General features: G+C 41.5%; 2 protein-coding genes across 2 annotated transcripts in view; one reads left to right on the top strand and one right to left on the bottom strand.

Annotated features, from left to right (window-relative positions):
* LOC146691054 (general transcription factor IIF subunit 2-like) overlaps positions 1–11202 on the top strand; it is a 64944-nt gene extending 53742 nt beyond the window's left edge. Inside the window, exons 5-8 of the mRNA XM_085434359.1 lie at positions 5008–5089; positions 6785–6884; positions 8770–8913; positions 10831–11202. Coding sequence (XP_085290485.1) covers positions 5008–5089; positions 6785–6884; positions 8770–8913; positions 10831–10959 — 455 coding nt within the window. The 3' untranslated portion in view covers positions 10960–11202. The remainder of the gene's footprint in view (positions 1–5007; positions 5090–6784; positions 6885–8769; positions 8914–10830) is intronic.
* Positions 11203–12901: 1699 nt separating this feature from the next.
* tpt1 (tumor protein, translationally-controlled 1) lies at positions 12902–18417 on the bottom strand. Its single transcript, XM_085434357.1, has 6 exons — positions 18300–18417; positions 17607–17680; positions 14697–14881; positions 14502–14607; positions 13593–13709; positions 12902–13383 (listed from the first exon to the last, which is right to left on the bottom strand). Exons 1-6 carry the CDS (start codon positions 18325–18327, stop codon positions 13381–13383), a joined length of 513 nt encoding a protein of 170 aa, XP_085290483.1. The 5' UTR covers positions 18328–18417; the 3' UTR covers positions 12902–13380.
* Positions 18418–19514: the final 1097 nt, after the last annotated feature.

Raw genomic sequence — 19514 nt, 5'->3', positions numbered from 1 at the left:
GGAGAACATTACCTTGCCTGTAACATCATTCAGCATGACCGGTTTGGTAGCAGGTCAAGAGTGATTTGGGGAGGGATGTCCATGGAGGGATGCACAGACCTTTACAGGCTAGGCAGTGGCACCCTGACTGCTATTGGTCGAAATCCTTGGATGCACTGTCATACCCTGGGTTTTCTCCCGGTGCACAACGACGTCCGGCCTTATATGGCAAGAGTATCCAGGCAGTTCATAGAGAAGGAATTGATACCTCTGACTGGCCCCCATGCTCACCTGACCTAAATCCAAAAGAACACCTCTGGGACATCAGGTTTCAGTCCATGTTTTGCTTTCTGCCACGTGTCCATTTCTCTTTAGAAGGAAGCAGGTTTCCTGGATCACAAAGGAAGCGATTACGTTGTTCTTTGAGAGACGCCTGTCCAACATTGTCATGGACTTATGGCTCAGGTAAAATAAATAACTCAATACAATAATAATAACTTGATGTGGAGAAAAGAAAAGCCTAACAGAATAAAAATATCTGAACACAAACCACAAGAAACACTTGCTGCTGTGTGTTTGCGGCTCTTGTGTTCTGTGCACCACTCTTTGTCGTCTTATTAGCATTAACACACAACCCTGCAAACATGAACAGTGACCAGAGGTCATTAATTGCCTCAACAGTCTAAGTCACGGTGGCAAATTGGCAGCCGCACTCAACGTCACCTTCAGACAAGCAGACAAGAAAACACTGGAGTTCAGATGATAATGTAACAGTAACAATGAAGGACCAACAAAACATAAATGCAATAACTGTCATAGCATCTTAAATTAACAGATTAACATCAACATGAACAGTCCCATGAGTCTTTGCACTAGTCACCCCTCACCCCTCAAGGACCCCTCAAGGCTGCTACAAGATAATAAATTAATTAATTTTGATATTAAATGGTATTAATGTCATTCCAGATATGCTGTTGGAATGATCATAAGCATTGTTTATGCACAAATGCGCACATGTATACAAACTATGAATGAAGCTCACTATCTTCAGTTGCGTTCATGCACAGTGAGAGGTGGAGGCATGCAGTCTCACGCCTGTTATACGGTTCTGCACTCATGTCTATTTGCCTACGCAGAGCCCACACAGAAGGGTATGAAACCTAAGTAGGTGCGCTTGCGTGCAGGCCTCCAAAGACCCAACAGATCAGTATCAACATGGATGACATTGTGTGTAGATCAAACGCTGATTGAAAAGTGAGCCAGAACAGGAAGGGCAGCGACGACATCAGGGATCATCAAAAACAGCAGAGATAGTGGCTCCAATAGATAGTTTTCACTTTTTTTGTACAATCCTATCTGAACCACAATTATATTTGCCTTGTTTCATTGTTTCTTGCACTTTCATAATTAAAACTTAGCACTGAGGTTTCCCTCAGAAGGGTTGAGCTTCATATTAAATGATTCAATAGCTGTTACTTTGCCACAGTGCTACAGTTTATATCAGCAATAAATGAACTTCTAGAGTTTCTTATTTAATATCCTGTTAAAACTAATGGATATGGACAGTACAGTGTATATATTTGTTAGTGTATGTGGGGTTTTTTTTTTATTCAGTATATAAAATCCTAAAATTTTCAGGCAGCCTAGATTAAAATGTAATTGTGCTTTCATTATGGGTTAGTAGAGCATATGCATGTGCTTTTATGGGCCAACATGCAGAGACATATTTTTTACGTTATTTAGTCATTTGGGAGAAGATCGGTAAAACAATAACTGCCTCGCAAGCTATGATATGCACCCTTGTAATAATCTGGACAGGATGCTGCATCTGGGCTAACGCAGATGAGGGAACAAAAGAAGCCGACTGACAGGAGATCCTGCTGCACCTCCGTCATCAGAAACTGACGTTTCTTTGGATGACGTCCAAGAGGGAAAGACATCTATGCCGGGGACCGTTTCTTTGCATTATGCCCCCGTTTCAAGTAGGAGGGACTGAAACAAAAAGGAAAAATGTACAGGGTGCAGATGGATATGAGAGGGTTGGTGTGTAGCCATCAAGGATTTACAGGATTTACCACCTCAAAAATAAGAAGAGCCTGTTAAAATAAGTTTGACAGCTTGTCTCTCCACTGCACAGGTCACTCAGGCCTATCAGGCTATTCATTATGAATGCCTCGCCAACTATTTGCTGGCCTCCCTGTAGACTCGCTCTTTCTGTTTACCCTTAGAGCATCTTCGTCTTTCTGCTGGTTTTGTTAAATGATGAGTGTAAAATGTAGTGGCTTTTTGGACCTTTTTGCGCGTCCGGCTACAAACGATGCCAACAATGCACAATAGCGAGAGCCGCTGCCAATCTGACGCCAACGCTCACCAACTGGACTCCGGCATTTCCTGAACGTTCAGAAAAAAAGAAAACAGAAAACTGCTCCCGATAATGATTGGAGAGGAGCAGAAGAGGCATCAAACGGTTCAGCAACAAGGTTGTGGGTTGGGCAGTTGGATAATTGGCTAAAGCACCTAATGAAAGAACAGCTTGAAAATAAATCTAACAAAAGAAAAACCTTTGTGCAGGGTGAATGACAAACGGCAGGAAATGTCAAGCTGCGAGTTCTGGCTGGACTATAAGTATGTTCACTTGATGCTTTATGCTAGTTGAAATGTGTGAAAGTGAAACTCTCTGGATGTGATCAAATAAAAGTCCCTTGCATCTAAACGTACGCATAAAGATACAGCAGCTTGTCCGTTTCCAGTCTTATGAGCGAATCCAGTAATTATGCAGTTTGGTGCACTTGTTTAAAAGAGACAGCTACACTTGATAAACGAGCTACGTAGTTTATTCAGTGCACTCAGCTATTTGTAGCGCTCCACTGACAGCAATTACGGCTACGAGCATGTTTGAGGCTCCTTCTAGCAGCACACCTGGCTTTTGAAGCACTTGTGCTCGTTGCGTATTGTCTCCTGCTGTGACAGATTGGATTGGAAAGTGTTGGTAAATTGCGGTCTGTGTCTAAACTGATGTGCAGCTGGGTTCAGGTGCTTTGTGGCGATAGAAGACATTCAGAGGTGTATCACAAATCTCAGAAAGTGTATTTTGGGAGAAATTAACGTAATGCGCTCCCAAAAAAAAGAGTCTGACTAACTTTAATGCTGATGATTGAATTTTGAACAGATTACAGCAAGTATATCTAAACGTTTTAACTGCCCTCTCCAACTGTTTCCTGTACTCTCCCTGTGAGAGGTGCTGAAACGAGTATAAAGAGATGCAAAATGACCACAACAAGTATCTTTTTTAAAAAATTGTGTTTTGTGTCTCCTTGTTAAAGCCATGGGTTTGGCTCTTATGTTGGAAAAGCTCCTAATCGGTCCAGGTTGGGCCCTACTCGAGTCTCAATGGTACCACCGACGAATGCACACTGACGTTTTTAGAAACACAGTGAGCTTTAGTTTCTGAAAACCAGGGGGCACCACAGCCCCCACATTAAATGACCTTCAATGAGGAATCCTCAAAAAGCTTTTATGCACGGGGGTAGTGAGAGTGGGCGTGCAGGCTGGTTGTTTTTGTTGCTTGAAAATGCAGGTAAACACTCAGTGTGAATAATTGTGAATCTTCAGAGTAGAAAAGGACGTGGTGTGGAGCAAAAAGGTGTGATCTGCTGTCATCATAGACTGTCACATCCGTGTAACGGCCTTTAATTATCGCGTTCAATTTCACTGTCGCAGTCTCCCTCATCATCATCATCTTCATCTGCCCTTTCCATTTATCCCCCACTCAAGACTTCATCTTCTGCTGTCTGCTGTCAGTCACGTTGAGAGAGTTCAATGTAGCCTTTTACATATGGCACGGTCTCGTCCCTTAGCTTTACTCTGTACAAGATCCAGCTTTAACAATCATCTACAAGGCTACATGATGTGACTATTTAGGAGTGAGGTTAATAATAACTAATGATTAAATGCAGAGTGGACAAACACATGCATAAACACTCAGTGCAACATTAATGGGAAAAGATTTTTGAATCAGATGAAGAACGTGGGCTGTGGTCTTGTTCTGTGACCGAGTGAGGAAAACCCTGCCAGGTAACATCAAACAAGCCCAAGATTTGAGGTTTTGCAGACAGGAGACCGTGACATGATGTTAACTTGTCAGCTATTTTGAACGTACATGGTCGCGATGGAATGAGGCCTAGCAACCGCCTGTGGCTAGACTGTTTGCGTTCAAAGTTTTTGAACATGTTGTTTTCAACTCCGAGACACAACATTTACTTCAAAGGTGAGCCGTCTCCATTTCTGCTTTCCATCGTGCTTTTTCAAGGTTTGCTACTCCTCAGCTAGTAGTTTGTTAGCAGTCTGCAAACACACAATCTGCTAGCAACCAAAGCAATCACCAGGAAGTTTCTTCTGCAGCAACATCTGATATCAGCTGATATCAACCAACATTAAGGAACCACTACCGACCAGTCGGGGAATACATGTTTCCCTAGCAACTGGTGGCTGTATCCTGTCCCATATGGTGGACATCTCACGAGCAATGTACTCATGATGTCAGAAAACCTCAGTATAAAAAGCAAATAAAAATTAAGTTAGAAAGCAAGCATCTACAGCAGTCTGAAGTCTGAACTTCTAACAGAGATTATTCATGAATACCTCATTAAGTGAAACTTGCCCATTTTTTAAAGTATCTAAAATGCAACAGTTTAGATATATAAGATAGAAAATAAGGAAATGCATTGCAAGTCCACTTCAAATAGGCTGAAGGTAGGAATGTGTGCATTCACCCAAGTTCTCAAGAGGTTAAAAACAGTTTCTGGTAGTTACTTGTAAACTGATTCTTCCAAATGTGCACTAAAGATACCTGCAGTTCAATAAAAGTGTGTGTGTGTGTGTGTGTGTGTGTGTGTGTGTGTGTGTGTGTGTGTGTGTGTTGTTTGAGTTACACATCAATAAAATGTGGATAACAAAGACTTCCCTCCACTTACAGAATCTGTGTGTCTGAATCATGATTAAGCAGTTGAGTCACTGTCTTTGTTGTAGATGAAATCAGTCTGGAGGGGATGGTGGTGCACCGAGCCGAATGCAGACCAGTCGTCACTGACAGCTACATGAAGCTGAAGAAGTGAGTGAACGCTGAAATTTCTCTTCCAAATGCTGCAGTTTGAAAGCTGTTAAATTCATCTTGCTTGAGATGATGTAATCCCCAAAACTTAAACGTTACAGTGGTTCTTATTGCAGTTGATTAGAATAATATACAGACGGAAAAGAGAGTTAGGAACTCTATCGAGGAGGTAGATGTATCATTGTCACATTCTACAACCAAGAGATGCCTTCATGCATGGAAATACAGAGAGTTTGCAGCAAGGCACAACAAGCTGGTTACACTCAAGAAGTCCAAATTAGACTTTGCCAGAAAACATCTAAAAATGAAGTTCTGGGAAGAAAAAGATATTTTAGAGGTGCACTGGTAACAAAGTATGACATTTGGAGAGCATCAAACACAAATGTACATCAAACACACAAAGCAGTAAGGGTTTTATTTGTTGTTTTGGAAGCGTGCTGTTGAATTTGCTTCTTTCACCCCTGAAAAGCACGAAATCTATTCAAGTGTTGTGAATTAATTCCAGCGTGAGTAGACAAGTTGGCAGCGTGCTGACAGGATCACGACTGCAACTGTTAATTTGTGTACACTAAACACTTGAGTCCACTCAGGCTGTTTTTTTTGGGGGGGGGGGGGGGTTTAAATTTTTTTATTTCCAAACTGGTTTCTGTCTCCTCTTCATTGGATTATGCTATTCCAGCCAGAGTTGGAGGATGGCATTGCTATAGCAACAGCATCACTGTGGCAGATGCACTGCTACAATCCAACCGAAGGCAAACACAAAACACAGCAGTGTGTGAGACGCTTCCTCTGTCGACCATCAAATCAGCGAGGCACATTAGAACTAACAAAAAGCACCTTGAAAGCTGAAGTGCAAAAAAGCAGTCTTACGTCCTCTGTCCCTAACATGGCCGGTGTGTGTTCGTGACAAAGCTGAGATCCTCCTTAAACATTACAGGACGGCAGTATTTATCTAACACAGAGCACGGAGCGAACTTAGATCTGTCTGATTTGTACTTCGACACAAACTTGAGAAGAAAATTCTTCACTTTTGGATCCAGTTTTTTAATCTCCCAGTTGGACAGCAGCTGACAAATGGCCCTCCATCATTTCAGGCTACAGGATAATGAAGGACATTATGATGTCATGGTGGCGTCTGTGTGTGTGGACACAATTCAAGAATAGTTTCGCTACATTTTCAAATGATTATATGAAGCTCTTTGCCACCTTTTCCGGTACATTAGTGAACATATTCAATCGAATAAATGTATGCATTAGATCCAATTTGATCATTATTGGGTTTATTTATAAATGGGGAGGACAATCGGCTTCACTAATGGCAGCACTGAAGCAGGAGTGCTTGTGGCCAATATCAGTTATCACAGTGATTATGGCAGGACATCAGGGAGGCAGAGTGCTTTGCTGTTTGATTTGGTGGTCGAACTTTAATAAAAAAAAAATGTGAGTCAAGATTAATGAAAGTCAAAAAAATAAATAAATAGAAAGCAGGATATCTTCAAGCAAAGCAGCTGCCATTACTTGTTTGCTTAGCTCAAGCCCAAGGTTATGACAGTTGTGTTTTGTGCCAACAGGCCAATCTGTCAGCTGAGATTACATTAGACGTTAGAGCACAGATGATAGAGGAAACTTTCTCTCTCTCTCTCTGTGTGTGTGTGTGTGTGTGTGTGTGTGTGTGTGTGTGTGTGTGTGTGTCAGATTGCAGATTAAAGAGTCCATCAAGCCTCAGCGTTTGTCACAGCAGCTGGAGAGAGCCGTCACCACCATTTTCAAGCCTGTGGCCAACCATGATTTCAATGTGAGAAGTAATATCAGCAGTCCTTGTATGCATGTGTCTGTAACTAGTTTGACTCATTGTATCACCTGTTTGACAAAAAAAAAAGAAATTGAATATCAACATTTATATGTGAGTTTTAATTTGTATTACTGTTTGCTGCTCACAGTAGCTGGGCAAGGAAAAAATACCACTGTTGATGTAGAAGTCTTAAAAACTCATGGATCTAATAGGATACACTTGGCATTGTAGGGTAAAAAAAAAAAGCTGTTGTGCTGACGTAATGTTGCCACCTGCAAGGTCGTCTTTCATAAAGTAACTTAAAAGTCTCTCTCAACCAGAATGAATCACATCAAACTTCAGACAGCACAGTTTGAAATGTATTAATGACCCAGCCTTCATCACTTCATCAATCTCTTCATCACACAAGCAGATAATACTTTTCTTTGTGTTTTCTTTAATGCATTTTGATCTTCTAATGGTTCGCTTGCTGAACTTGATTCTCCATCAGCACCTTTACTTTTCAGTATTAAGTTCTTTCCCAGCTAAAGATGAGATATAAGATGAGTTCAGGATTAAAAATAGATTAGAAATGGAGGGAACTTTTTTTGTTTGTTTTTTAATTCCTCAGCTTTGTTGCATTTGTTCAGTTCCATCTTAAAATATAAATATTTCATGGAAATTTTAAACTAAATTACTAAAAAAAAACAGCTAAAAATGCATTTTATAAAAGTGCATCTTATCGCATTCTTTTACAGGATTAAGGGGAATTCTTTTAAATTATATTTTTATCTATTATAAGTTTTGGAAATTTTACAGGAGCTGTTTGTATCCAGTTGTGGCTCTTTCACGTGTTAGGTGACTGTCTTAACCGCTACGATGTGCTAAAAAAGGTTAAATAGTTCAGTTAAATTTTTTTTTAAATAAACAAGACTTCTCGTTTCCCACCTGCAGTACCTTTATGGCCCACCAGGAGGTTGCAGCCCACACTTTGCGAATCAAAACCCACATATATATGTAGTTTTTGTAATGTAACCTCTTGAAGGGAATAATTATGGTATGAAAGGTATTTTACCTTCTGTAGGTCACAATTTTATTAATATTTTAAACTAACAGGTTTATATATTGACTTGGCGTCTTTGGTCTACAGCAATTTCATAGACTGTACATAAAAGATGGACATCCATTGGCTTGTGATGTCCATTTGAGTGTTTTGATCATAACCATTTAACCTTGATGGGTGAAACTTGGATCACAGCATTTCAACAAAGCATACTCCGCTTTATTGGTTAAATTAGAAGATTTTACTGGAAGAAAATCATTCTATATTAAGGAAAATTTAATGAGCAACAAAGACTTAATAAAACCTTGTTTAAGGTTTTAAGATTATTTCTTCAGGTCAAGTGACCAGTCAGGTCATTTCCTCATACTTATTTTTGCAGCTAAAAAAGTCGCAGTTTGAAAGAATGCAAGTTTAAGGTCCACTTTTGCATTTTTCAGATACAGCCGCTAGACCCATCTGTGATCTGTATTTTCTGTGGTCTTCCAGGTTAATTGCCTCTGGCTCATTTCCCCCTTTGGTGGGGTTAATTTGTGGGGATATGACCTCAGAACCTGTTCCAAGATAACAACAAAGCGCTTCCAGGTTTAGGTCCTAGACTTTGGCGTTCAGTAATGCATTTTGGTTCAGTTTGAATTCTATGTGAAAACTGAACAAGCCAAGGGGGGAATGCAACAAGTGTGCCATCAGTTGCTGATTCAAATCAGGAGAAAACAGTCAGTGCACAATTTTTGGTGTTTAAATCCAACTGAAATGAGTTTAGTTGTCTTTAGTCTGGCTATATTATATAGCATTTTAACTGTCATTAATGTTACTGTCATCAGTTTTAATACTGAGTTTGGGTCTAAGATGGAGTATGAGAAGAAAAAGAAGACTGAAGGGAAGATGGTGAGAGCTGAACGTCAGCTCGTGTTGGACATGCTCTTCTCGGCCTTCGAGAAGCACCAGTATTACAACATTAAGGCGCTGGTGGACATCACCAAACAACCTGTGGTGAGCAGCGTGCACGCACACAAACCCATGTGAAACAGGTAACATGTACACACACTCAAACATGCACACATGCAACAGCATCACTGCAAAAAGCATAAAAAAACCCAATACACCTGCCCACTATCCACCTTGCTTTGTTAAATTTGAACAAATCGCCCACGGTGTGACGTTCATGCCTGTTCACACTATCTGTTGTGGCTGAAATTTGGGCCAACGTGTGCACACGCACACATGGCATGAATCGATACAGTGCAGTGGATTCATTCCAGCTCGCAGTGAACAGAAATGTGTAGGTGCTGATGAGACCTTTAGGTCCTCCTCTCCCTCTGATTGCATCTGATTGCATAACCAGTGGCTGAGTAGGAGTCAAACGCCCCAATACACTCCACACCATCATTTCTCTCCTAAAGCACTTGGCTAGCACTCAAATTAACTGAACTAAAGTAACCGAAATGCCCATTATGAAAAGTCTTGAAGCACATTACGGTTATTCATCAGTTGGCGGCCGCATCTTTACAAGCTCAACAGAGACACCTGCTGGTCATTGCAGAGGATTGTCTGATCTACCAAAGAGTAGCCCCTGCTTGCGAGTTCATGCCTGCTGATTAAACCAAAAGTCAATGTTAGCGCATGATTTAAAGTAAGAAGAAACAGCTTTTTGGCCACTTGTTTCAAATAATGAGTCCGTGTATGTACTTTTTTGATATGATCCTTAAATAAGTTTGTTACAATTGCAACAGTATGCTACAGGTGCTTTTGAAAAAAGAAATAAGGAAAAGCATATCAGGTCCACTCTAACCCTCTGACAGCTAAACCAGGGTTGTTGTTGTGCCTAAAGGGGAATATTTGCTCACTGCACTTGTCTTTGTAGCTGGTGGATGATTATTAGGGTTATCCAGTTGCCTAGGTAACCTACTACCGTATTTGCCACCCTGTCACATGTCAATCAGTGGCAGTTTTCCTGAAGACACTTCAGTCGCTTACCTCGAAGTTCAGAAAAGTTTAACTCGGGACCCACAAACTGCAGCTATTTCTGTTCTGTTGTCAGTTGAAGTTGCTGATGCCATTGACTTTTTGTGGTTTCCAGTTTCTGCTGTTTGCTTCCTGCGTGAACGCCCCTGAACCAAAAAATGGATTATACCTAACCTTAGACTAACTACTTCTACCAGTGGAGCTCTTTTTAGTACTCTGGGAATATACTTGATCCATAACTGAGGGGAAAAAAAGGACACCAGAAGCCAGAAATCTCATATTCTTATAGCATAGAGTGATTGTGGAAACAGATCAGTGATTTATTAGACCCCACAATATTTCCCCTGTGGATCTCAGGGGAAATTTTCTAAACAGTGGTCACCACCATAGTGGCTCGAGTCCATCATGAGGAGATCGAGAGACACGCTCTCTCTCATATGCGCTGGGTTTCCTCACAGTTCAACAGCTCACCTGGGAGGGGCCATAGACACGTGTCTAAATCGCCTGAGCTGACTTCTTTGGGTGCGAAGGAGTTGTGGCTCTTCTCTGAGCCATTTGTGAGCTCCACACCCCTGTATGTGGGACGGCCTTCCTGTGGAACCACAACATGCAGGAAGAGGCACGTGGATTTGGAGTATTGTGGATCAGGCAGCAGACAAAGGCAGGGAGTCAATCACCAGCTCCCAGTAGTGTCATATACTAATAACTGGTACTTAAAGATAAATATGAGGCCAGTACCGGTTTAGCAACTGGTTTAGAACAAGCACAGGAGAAAGTGGGTGTGAACTGAAAAATGAAGGCATACTTTTGTCTTTGTGTGGGTTAAAGTAACAAGGTGCAAATGTTTGCTCTTTGCGCTCAGTTAGTTACAAATTGTCCACAAAATCATGCAACACATCTGTTTAAATGCACCATGTTTCAAGCTGCGTCTTGTGTCTGGCACAGACCTACCTGAAAGAAATCATGAGGGAAATCGGCACATACAACAGCAAAGGCGTTCACAAAAGCACCTGGGAACTGAAGCCGGAGTACCGACACTACCAATCTGACGAGGAGGAGATGCAGACCACCTAGGCCGAGCCAGAGTCCTATTAAGTATCTTCTGGGCCTCAAATTTGCAACAAATTTGTTTTTTTTCCAGTAATTTTGTTTTATGTTGACAGAATTATGGGGAGAAAAAGCTTTGGGTGCACTCAAACATAACTAATATGGCACGATGGTGTAAAATCATTATTTTTGTGGTAGGATAAATTTTTGTGTGTATTCAAAGAAAGAAATAAACGTCCTCTGCTGAGGAAAACAAAGATTAAGGGGCAAACTGGCTCGAAACTTCTAGTAATGCTGCCTCTTTCTAGGAGTGTTACTATGGCAACTATGAACAGCCTTAAACTATGGTTACAATGAATCACACCAGCTGCTGCTGCTGGTCTGACTGCACCCCAGCTATTAAATGTGTGTCAGCAGGTCTCATTCCCATTAGTTTCGAGTGAGATCAGTAGTGAGCACAACTTTCTTTTTTCCTTTTTTCCTTTTTTTTTTTTTTTTAAAGCCATGCATTTCGGTTTTTGTAATTAACAAAAGTATTAACTCTTCTGTAACCAGCTTATTTTTTTCAAAATGTGATCTCATCTTCACACAAGTCACAAGTATAGACAAACACAGTCTTTAATAGAATTGTCTTTTACCTCTTTTATTTTCCCCCACCAGCACAGTGCAAAGCAGTTCTGCTTTGGTTGCTTTTGAGAAGTAGCCCACATTTCAAAAGGTTTGAGACCCTTTGAAAATGCCACATAACAGCAGTTGGGGTAACATCCATGGGGAAGAAGAAAAAAAAAAACGTGTTTACGAATCCTTTGTGGATTTCTTCTGATAACCTCTCTCTTAGCTCTCAGCCTGGCAGTTTTGTGGTACCATGACAGTGCCAACTCTACATTAAGAGCTGCTAGTGTGTTGGTGTAGAAGAGTAGAGAAGAGCTAAGTTACAGTCCTGAGCCCAGACACCCGTCAGAGAGAACAGACTTCCCCTGCTTATACCCTCAGTCTCCTTTAATTCACTGCCCACAGCTTGTGGGTGAGGATAGGAATGAAGATGTACAAGTCAATTAACAGCTCTGCTTTCACACTTACTGCATCATCAAAAACAAAAACATGGGTGCAGTTTGTTTTAGAAATGAAGCCTATGTATTAGTCTTAAATATGCATTCTGTATGAAGGCCACTAGATGGTGATAGCTGTGATTGCAGACATTACAAATCCTATAGAAGTCTACAGGAAAACAACCTTTTCTTGTCAAACCTTGCAACAAGTGTCGGTTTATTTTAAGGTTATCTAGTTGTTGAGACTAAAGACCACCTTAGATAAACTAACAAATACATTTGATGTCTGTGCTGTCCTAACGACCAGTTCGACAGTTGGCTACACGTTTCTTTGTACTGCAGATCACTAGGCTGCTCTGAATCACTACTGTAAAACTATGGACGATCAAAATGAATTAAGTCATTAATAAAATTGGAAATTATGTATTGATATTTTATTACTAACATTTAATGTCACTAACTAATTTTGGCACTTGATGCCCTCCATATCACCTTCACACATTTAACACCAATCTCATCAGTAAATTGCATTCATCATACACCTGACCTTGGGTCAACAGCCGCAAGCACTTTAGTTCACTCCTGAACAACCTCCGTACTACCAGCTCTAGTCATCCTAATTTCTGTGTTTATTCATTACTTTGTATGGCAACATTTTTTCTTGAATTTCGCTTTTATACATGAAGCTTACACATTACATTGCCAGCAGCTACTGGCTGTGACTGTTCTGCACTTCACAAATATCTGAGAATCAAAAAGGTGAAAGAGAAAACCCAAGGACGACTGCACATGAGATCAGTTTGTCAACGCTACAAAAGCATCTTTTCAAGCAATTCAAAAAGGATATTCTGAAATCCAACCTACAAACTGCCTGTTTGCAGCACCAGAAGTGAAGGTTGACACAGAAATGAAATGGAAAGTTGTGGTACTCGTTTTTATTCATTTTCAAATTAAACCATAAGTCTTTTTTTGTAGATGGAATCTTATTTAATGCAACCACAAACCCAAACTCAAAGGGGTCTGGTGATGCCAACCTGTATGGATTGTTGCTAAAACAGTATGCAGACAGAAGGAAAACAAACGTCTTCTTTCAGCCAGTCAGAGCTTTGCTCGCTGTCCAAGCCTTTTTGTTTCAATCACAAAAACTGGACCAATCCTGGGACAAAAATCAAACACTGCAAAAGCCAAAAAAGTAAAGGTTAAAAACTGTATTTGGTGACTAATCATGTTTGATTCACCCCCCAGGTTTGGGAGCGGTTCTGTGGGCCGTAATGTGAATATTTAAGAAATTGGACAATGTTTCTGTTCAGGCATGATGCAAGGTAGTGCTCCTCCAGTCTGCTTTGTAGGCCATTTTGGAAGCAGCAGTCAGGTGAACAGCAGATGTAATTCCAGGTAGTTACTGTTTGAAAGAGAGAGGAACAGTGTGTGGTTATTAAATTTAACAATCTACACCCAAGTGGACAGCAGGCATGATTTTACAAACACGGAACATTCATTTAGAAATCCAGACTGAATTAGTGTGTGTACTGTGGCATACGGATGTTCTCCAGCAGAAACACTTTGTAGCTTGAGAAATGTATCAAGTCTTTCCCACTTCATAGCACTTACGCATTTTTCGATCTCCAGGCCATCTTTGAAGAAAAGCATGAATGGTGTGATGCCATCCTCACGGTAGTCCAGCAGACCAACCATGCCCTCTGGGTTCATGGACTCTCCTGTGAAAAACTGCAAGCAAACAGCAACCATTAGACCTTCCTCAGTCGTACAGAAAATCTTTAATTAAAAAAAAAAAGTTCGGATTACAAAGATTTGCAACTCTTAAACCCATAATTTATTCACAGTAGAACACAGAAAATGCCACATTTTTTAAAACTAATAAAATCTAATTTCAAATTTGGCAGCTTTGCTTGAATTTGATGGCAGGGGAAAGTCTCCCCATCACCCTCGTTTCATTAACAAGCTTCGGGATGCTGGCTGTCAGCCACAGATCAACATGCCAAAGAACTGACATGTTTATTTCAAACAAGCAAGCTGGTTAAACTTGTCTTTTTGACACTACTTAACAGTAGCACCCAGTCTAGATGTCAAGTATTCACACTACGTTATCACACAGTCTATAAAGCTACAAACTGACAAATGATAGAGGCAAATCCACCTCCAGGATGGATTAGCAATCCATTAGCAATTGATGACTCCCAAAAGAAAAACCTGTCAGCTGAGATTCTCCCATACACTGAATTCTTCTGGTGCCAACATGGTTATTGCCACAGTTTTCAGAGCTTCAGCTGCATGATTTAACTCAAGTGTTGTATAGACACACACTCAGAAAGTGACATGCAGGCCTTCCTACAAGACTTGAAAATGTCACTCAAACTCCACCCATTGTCTACACTCCTCACCCTTCCCGTTGGCTTTTAAGGGTTTCCAAAAATTACTGTAGTTACTGTATTCGCAAGGCAAAACTTTATATTTAGTGTGAACACGGTTTAAAATGCCATTTCATCTCTGTATAGCTACCTGGTAGTTCTTGATGTTCCCCAAGATTTTCTTGACTTCTGGTTGGATGTCAGCCATAAAGCTCTCCACTCTATCTGGTTTGGTCTCTTGCAGCTTGGCTTTAACACTAGACATGCAAACAGACACGTTCATTTAACAGAGCCGAAGATCATTCAAAACCAGAACTCCTTCTCACTGGCACATCAAGCTACTCACGCCTTCACATAATCCTTAATGTAAGTCATGTACTGCTTCTTGTCAAAGCCCGTCTCCTGCAGTTTGTGGTTCAGGACGATGTCGACACCGGAGATTGTGGAAGACTCGTTGCCCTCGGTTGCTTCCTCGGCAGAAGCGTTGGCTGCAATTAGAGAATCATCAAACCCTTCTGTCCTGGTGACGGTCTGTAGTTGAGGAGAGGAAGAAAAAAGAAAAAACAATTATTACTGGTGCATCATAGCAAGGGCAATAGTAAATGATTGGGAAATACCAATAGATCAGTTGGCCTCCAATTCAGTATTTTTGAGCCATTTAAAAATGTATACCGTATTTTCACGACCATAAGGCGCACTTAAAAGTCTTAGATTTTCTTCAAAAAGTACGGCGCGCCCTATAGCGCAGTGCGCCCTGTGTGTTGTAATGAGGACGTAGTAGATAACACAATGAGAACGCTAAAGGGTGAAGTGTGGCCGAGTTGGAGGAAAGACTCGAGCGGTGGATCATCGAGCAAAGAACGAGCGGGAGAAGCGTTTCGACGGTCACCATTCGGCTAAAAGCAGTTTCACTTTCACTTTTTATGAAACTGTGCCATTTTTCCATCCGGACCAGGACTACGGTAGCGCAGCAACTTCCAGCGGATTATAAGGAAAAGCTGGCCATCTTCCGCTCGTACTGCAGCAAACACATCGGCGACAAAAACATCCAGCCCAGCCACATCACTAACATGGACGAGGTCCCGCTCACTTTTGACATCCCGGTGAGTCACACTGTGGAGAAGAAGGGGACCAGCACGGTAGCGATACGCACAACGGGGTATGAAAAGTCTTCTTTCACTGTTGTGCTTGGCTGCCATGCTAATGGACAGAAACTGCCGCCTATGGTGATTTTTAAGCGAAAGACTTTGCCTAAAGAGAAGTTTCCAGCAGGAATCATCATTAAGGCAAATGAAAAGGGCTGGATGGATGAGGAAATGATGAAAGAGTGGCTGAGGGAGGTGTATGTAAGGAGACCAGGTGGTTTTTTTCCACGCATCACCATCGCTCTTAATCTGTGACTCTATGCGTGCCCATCTCACAGCCGATGTGAAAAAACTAGTGAAACAAATGCACTGTGAGCTTGCTGTCATTCCGGGAGGCCTGACAAAGGAGCTCCAACCGCTGGGCATCGGTGTGAACCGCCCGTTCAAAGTAAGGCTGCGAGCGGCCTGGGAGCGATGGATGACCGATGGAGACCACAGTTTCACCAAGAGTGGAAGGCAGCGCCGGGCGAGTTACGCCACAATTTGCCAATGGATTGTAGATGCTTGGGCTAACATGTCTGCTGGCACTGTTGTTCGAGCTTTCGCAAAAGCCGGCATCATTTCCGAGGAGCCGCACGGCACGGAAAGTGACTCTGACAGTGAAGAAAGTGAACTTGGCATGTTTGATGGAGATTTAGCGCAGCTGTTCAATTCAGACACAGAGGATGAGGACTTCGATGGGTTTGATTGATGATAAAAATGTGAGTACCAAACTCAGTTTTGCTCCTGCTTTATTTTTAAATATGCACACTTGTATGCTTGTGTGTTGTTGATGATGACGATTACCGGTAATAGAAATGTGAGTAAGGTACCGAACTCAGGTTTGCTCCCGCTTTATTTTTAAATACGCATACGGTACTTGTATGCGCCCTATGATCCAGTGCGCCTTATGTGTGTGTTAAATACAGTAATGGCACACATAACTGAGACTGCGCCTTTTAGTACAGTGCGTCTTATGGTCGTGAAAATACGGTAACTAACAAGAACAGCCGGCTGACTTAAATGTTGTAGCCCGCAACAGTTTCCCAACCTCTTCGAATCACGTCTTTTTGTTTAAACCTAAAAATGTTACTTTTTATTAACTTAAAAACAAAGCTTTAAGTATTTGCCTGGTAACTACATCACCAAGTTTCTTTGACTAATTTTAAAGTATGCTTAAAGACAAACACCAAGCTAACATGATACTTCAAACTGTTCTAGCATTTAAAATTTTTTTTGTCCGATTCTGAGGCAGGTTAAGGACCTTGTAGTTACACTATTGGAGACCTGCAACTATGAGTCATCTTCAGTCATAGTCAATATGACGTCATGGAAGTACAGCCAGAAATCACATGACTCACTCCAAAAAACATCTACCAATCTACTTTAAACATAGGTAGTGGCCCATCCCGAATAATAATACCAAAGCTGTGAGAAAAATTACAAAACTGGGGAATAAATTTAAAAAGAGCGTACGCATTATTTGTTAATTACCATATGATCGTGTCCCGGTGTTTTAGATGCAAGCTCAGCCAAGATAGAAACAAATAAAATGCTAGTACCTTTATTTTTTCCCCACCCCCCTTTGTGGTCAGCTTTCCCCACCCCCATTTTCTCTTTTTGGGTGTGTGTGTTGGTATTTGTCCCTCAAATTCCAATTGCTTTGTACATATATCCATTCCAATAGTTTCAGCAGTCTCCTTCCAGTAATTAGCTGTTTCTATGTTACATTAATACGATGATTATTATTCCTTAGATTGAGATAATGATGGCTACTCTCTCAGTAATGAACTCAAAAACTGGTTAAAAAGTAGCCAGAAGCCACTCACAGAAGGAATGGACAATACTGAAAAGGCCAACACAGCAGTCTTGGGCTGTATTGATCTAATGTGTTGTTACATTTCTAGTGAGGTCTGCGTCAGATAACGGTGTAAGTTCCCACCAAAGCATAAATCCCTAATAAGGGAGCAGCTTAAAGCAGCTACTTATTCTCTGAGGTTTTATTAAAACAACTTAGTTTTGGGTGTATCCCAACTACACTTTAAATTTCGCTGCAAAGCAGCAATGAACAAGCTGTTGGAAAAGGGTGAAACTGGCTAAATCCTCCGTTGAACATGTGGTTTCGAACTCACCTTTCCTTCAACCTCAAAGAAGATCCCGTTTTCACTTTCTTTGACTTTAAAGGCATCTGAGAACATCTCATCACCTGTAGAAGGAAAAGGGAGGAAAGAACATATTACAACACTCCAAGCTAACATCATCATTTAAAAGAACAGAAACAGCAGCAGCAGAGGCTAAAAAGTTATCCACAATTCAAGGCTGAATCTTATGCGATTAAAATAAAATGTAAGGCGTAGTGGCGGGGAAACACCAACAATGGCAAGTCTAGAAAAATCTGCCGGACAAAAATAAAACTGCAGCAGAGGGGGGGATGCTGAAAGGCCACATTCACCACGTTACTTTACCATGACGAACCCCAACAGTAATAGTCCCAACCCCCGGCAACTACCAAGCTACCTCACCGGTGACTGAGCCGGTGCTCTTTTAGACTTTTATAAAACTTTAATTGAGCCGAAGTGTGGGCAAAGCTAAAAGCTAACCGGCCACAATCACCGGCTAGCCTAACAGGGTGGCTAACTCCACATACTCTTCTGATTGAGTTAGCATCTGGCTAGCTAGCGCTAACTTCCGAACCATGACAACACGAGTTAGCTCGTTAGTGTGACCAACTCTCACCTATAACATCACAACAAACGTGAAATAACACACGCGACCGTCACGCTACCCGGTCAGCGTGAAAGAAGACATGTAAAAAGGTCACTCACCGCTGATAAGGTCCCTGTAGATGATCATTTTGCTGCTTCGGTGTTAATTCTTCCCAGAGACAGAGAGCAGGCCAACCGCCCAAACAGCACGGGAGAGGAAAAAGACCGATCAGGCCGCGAGGCGCTACATTTACATCCTGCTGACGTCACTGTGGGTCGGCTCCTGCTCCGGGTTCTGCTGCCACTTGTGGGTGCAGTGGTCAGACGTGGTACTACAGCTATTCTGAACTAGGAAATTCTGGATCATCACAGCACAAAAGGAGCAGCTTGTAGAATCTGTTGTATGATCTTCTGAGGCCCTTTCTTTGAGATTGTTCCCCATGTCACAACCTCCATGGTGCACAAATTCTCATTTCAAGAATCATCTTTACACAATCATTGAATAAGATATCAGTCGGCAATCGCCCCCAGGAGTCATTAGTTGCTGGGGAAAGATGTGTGTTCCCTGACCAGTTTACAAGTTGTTCCTGGGGAAAATTAAGGGGTGCTGCAGCAAAAGCCTTTAGATTTCTTTGGTTGTTAGCAGTTCCTGGTGTAGCTTGCATGAAAGACACCAACCTGAGGAATTACAAGGAGGTTTTTGGTGTAGTACCATATTTGTTGCAGCCAGTTTTAACTAGCAATTGGCAGCAAACTACAACCATAGTTTTCAGGGGGGTTGCTTGTCTCTAGGCCTGTGTCACTGGGGCTTTATGTTTTGTGCATGACAGATTACAAAAATGCCCAAACTTCTTTTTAATGCTGCAATTATCTGAATAGCTTTATGGCTTAACTCAACACTCAACCATTGAGTCTAGAGTGGATCTTTTATATACAGGCTGTAGACAATTCCAGGCCCCGAGTCCTGCAGGTTTTAGATCTCACCTTGGGTCAACACACCTGAATCACATTAGTTCGTTACCAGGCCTCTGGAGAACTTCAGGACATGGTGAGGAGCTAATTTAGCCATTTAAATCAGCTGCGTTGGTTCAATGACATCTAAAACCTGAAGGGACACAGACCCTCGAGGCCTGGAGTTGCCCACCCCTGCTGTAGACAACTTAATGCAACTACTCGCTTTAAGGTTATCTTACTTTAAGCTCTGAATTAAAAATACCATTGGTAATGGAAAGAAAGAGTGCAAGTTTCCAGTTTCCAAATAGTTTGATGCTCATCCACATTGTCACATTAAATACCTGAATGCAAAATCTTTTAAGTGGTGAAATAAAGTCGATA

This window comes from Copadichromis virginalis, linkage group LG16 (assembly GCF_057382275.1).
Source record: "Copadichromis virginalis isolate Kocher_CV1m ecotype Utaka linkage group LG16, C_Virginalis_male_GT1.1, whole genome shotgun sequence".
Classification (NCBI taxonomy): Eukaryota; Metazoa; Chordata; class Actinopteri; order Cichliformes; family Cichlidae; genus Copadichromis; species Copadichromis virginalis.
Note: the sequence above shows the minus strand (reverse complement) of the source record. Positions and strands in the feature narration are given on the sequence as shown.

What these genes read in the sequence shown, in the direction of transcription:
- tpt1 (XM_085434357.1), bottom strand. Translation starts at nt 18,327, where the DNA reads ATGATCATCTACAGGGACCTTATCAGCG. An exon ending in CTACAGGGACCTTATCAGCG is followed by an intron (nt 17,681 to 18,299) that starts GTGAGTGACCTT and finishes TTCCTTCTACAG; the next exon opens with GTGATGAGATGTTCTCAGAT. An exon ending in GGAACATCAAGAACTACCAG is followed by an intron (nt 13,710 to 14,501) that starts GTAGCTATACAG and finishes GTTTGCTTGCAG; the next exon opens with TTTTTCACAGGAGAGTCCAT.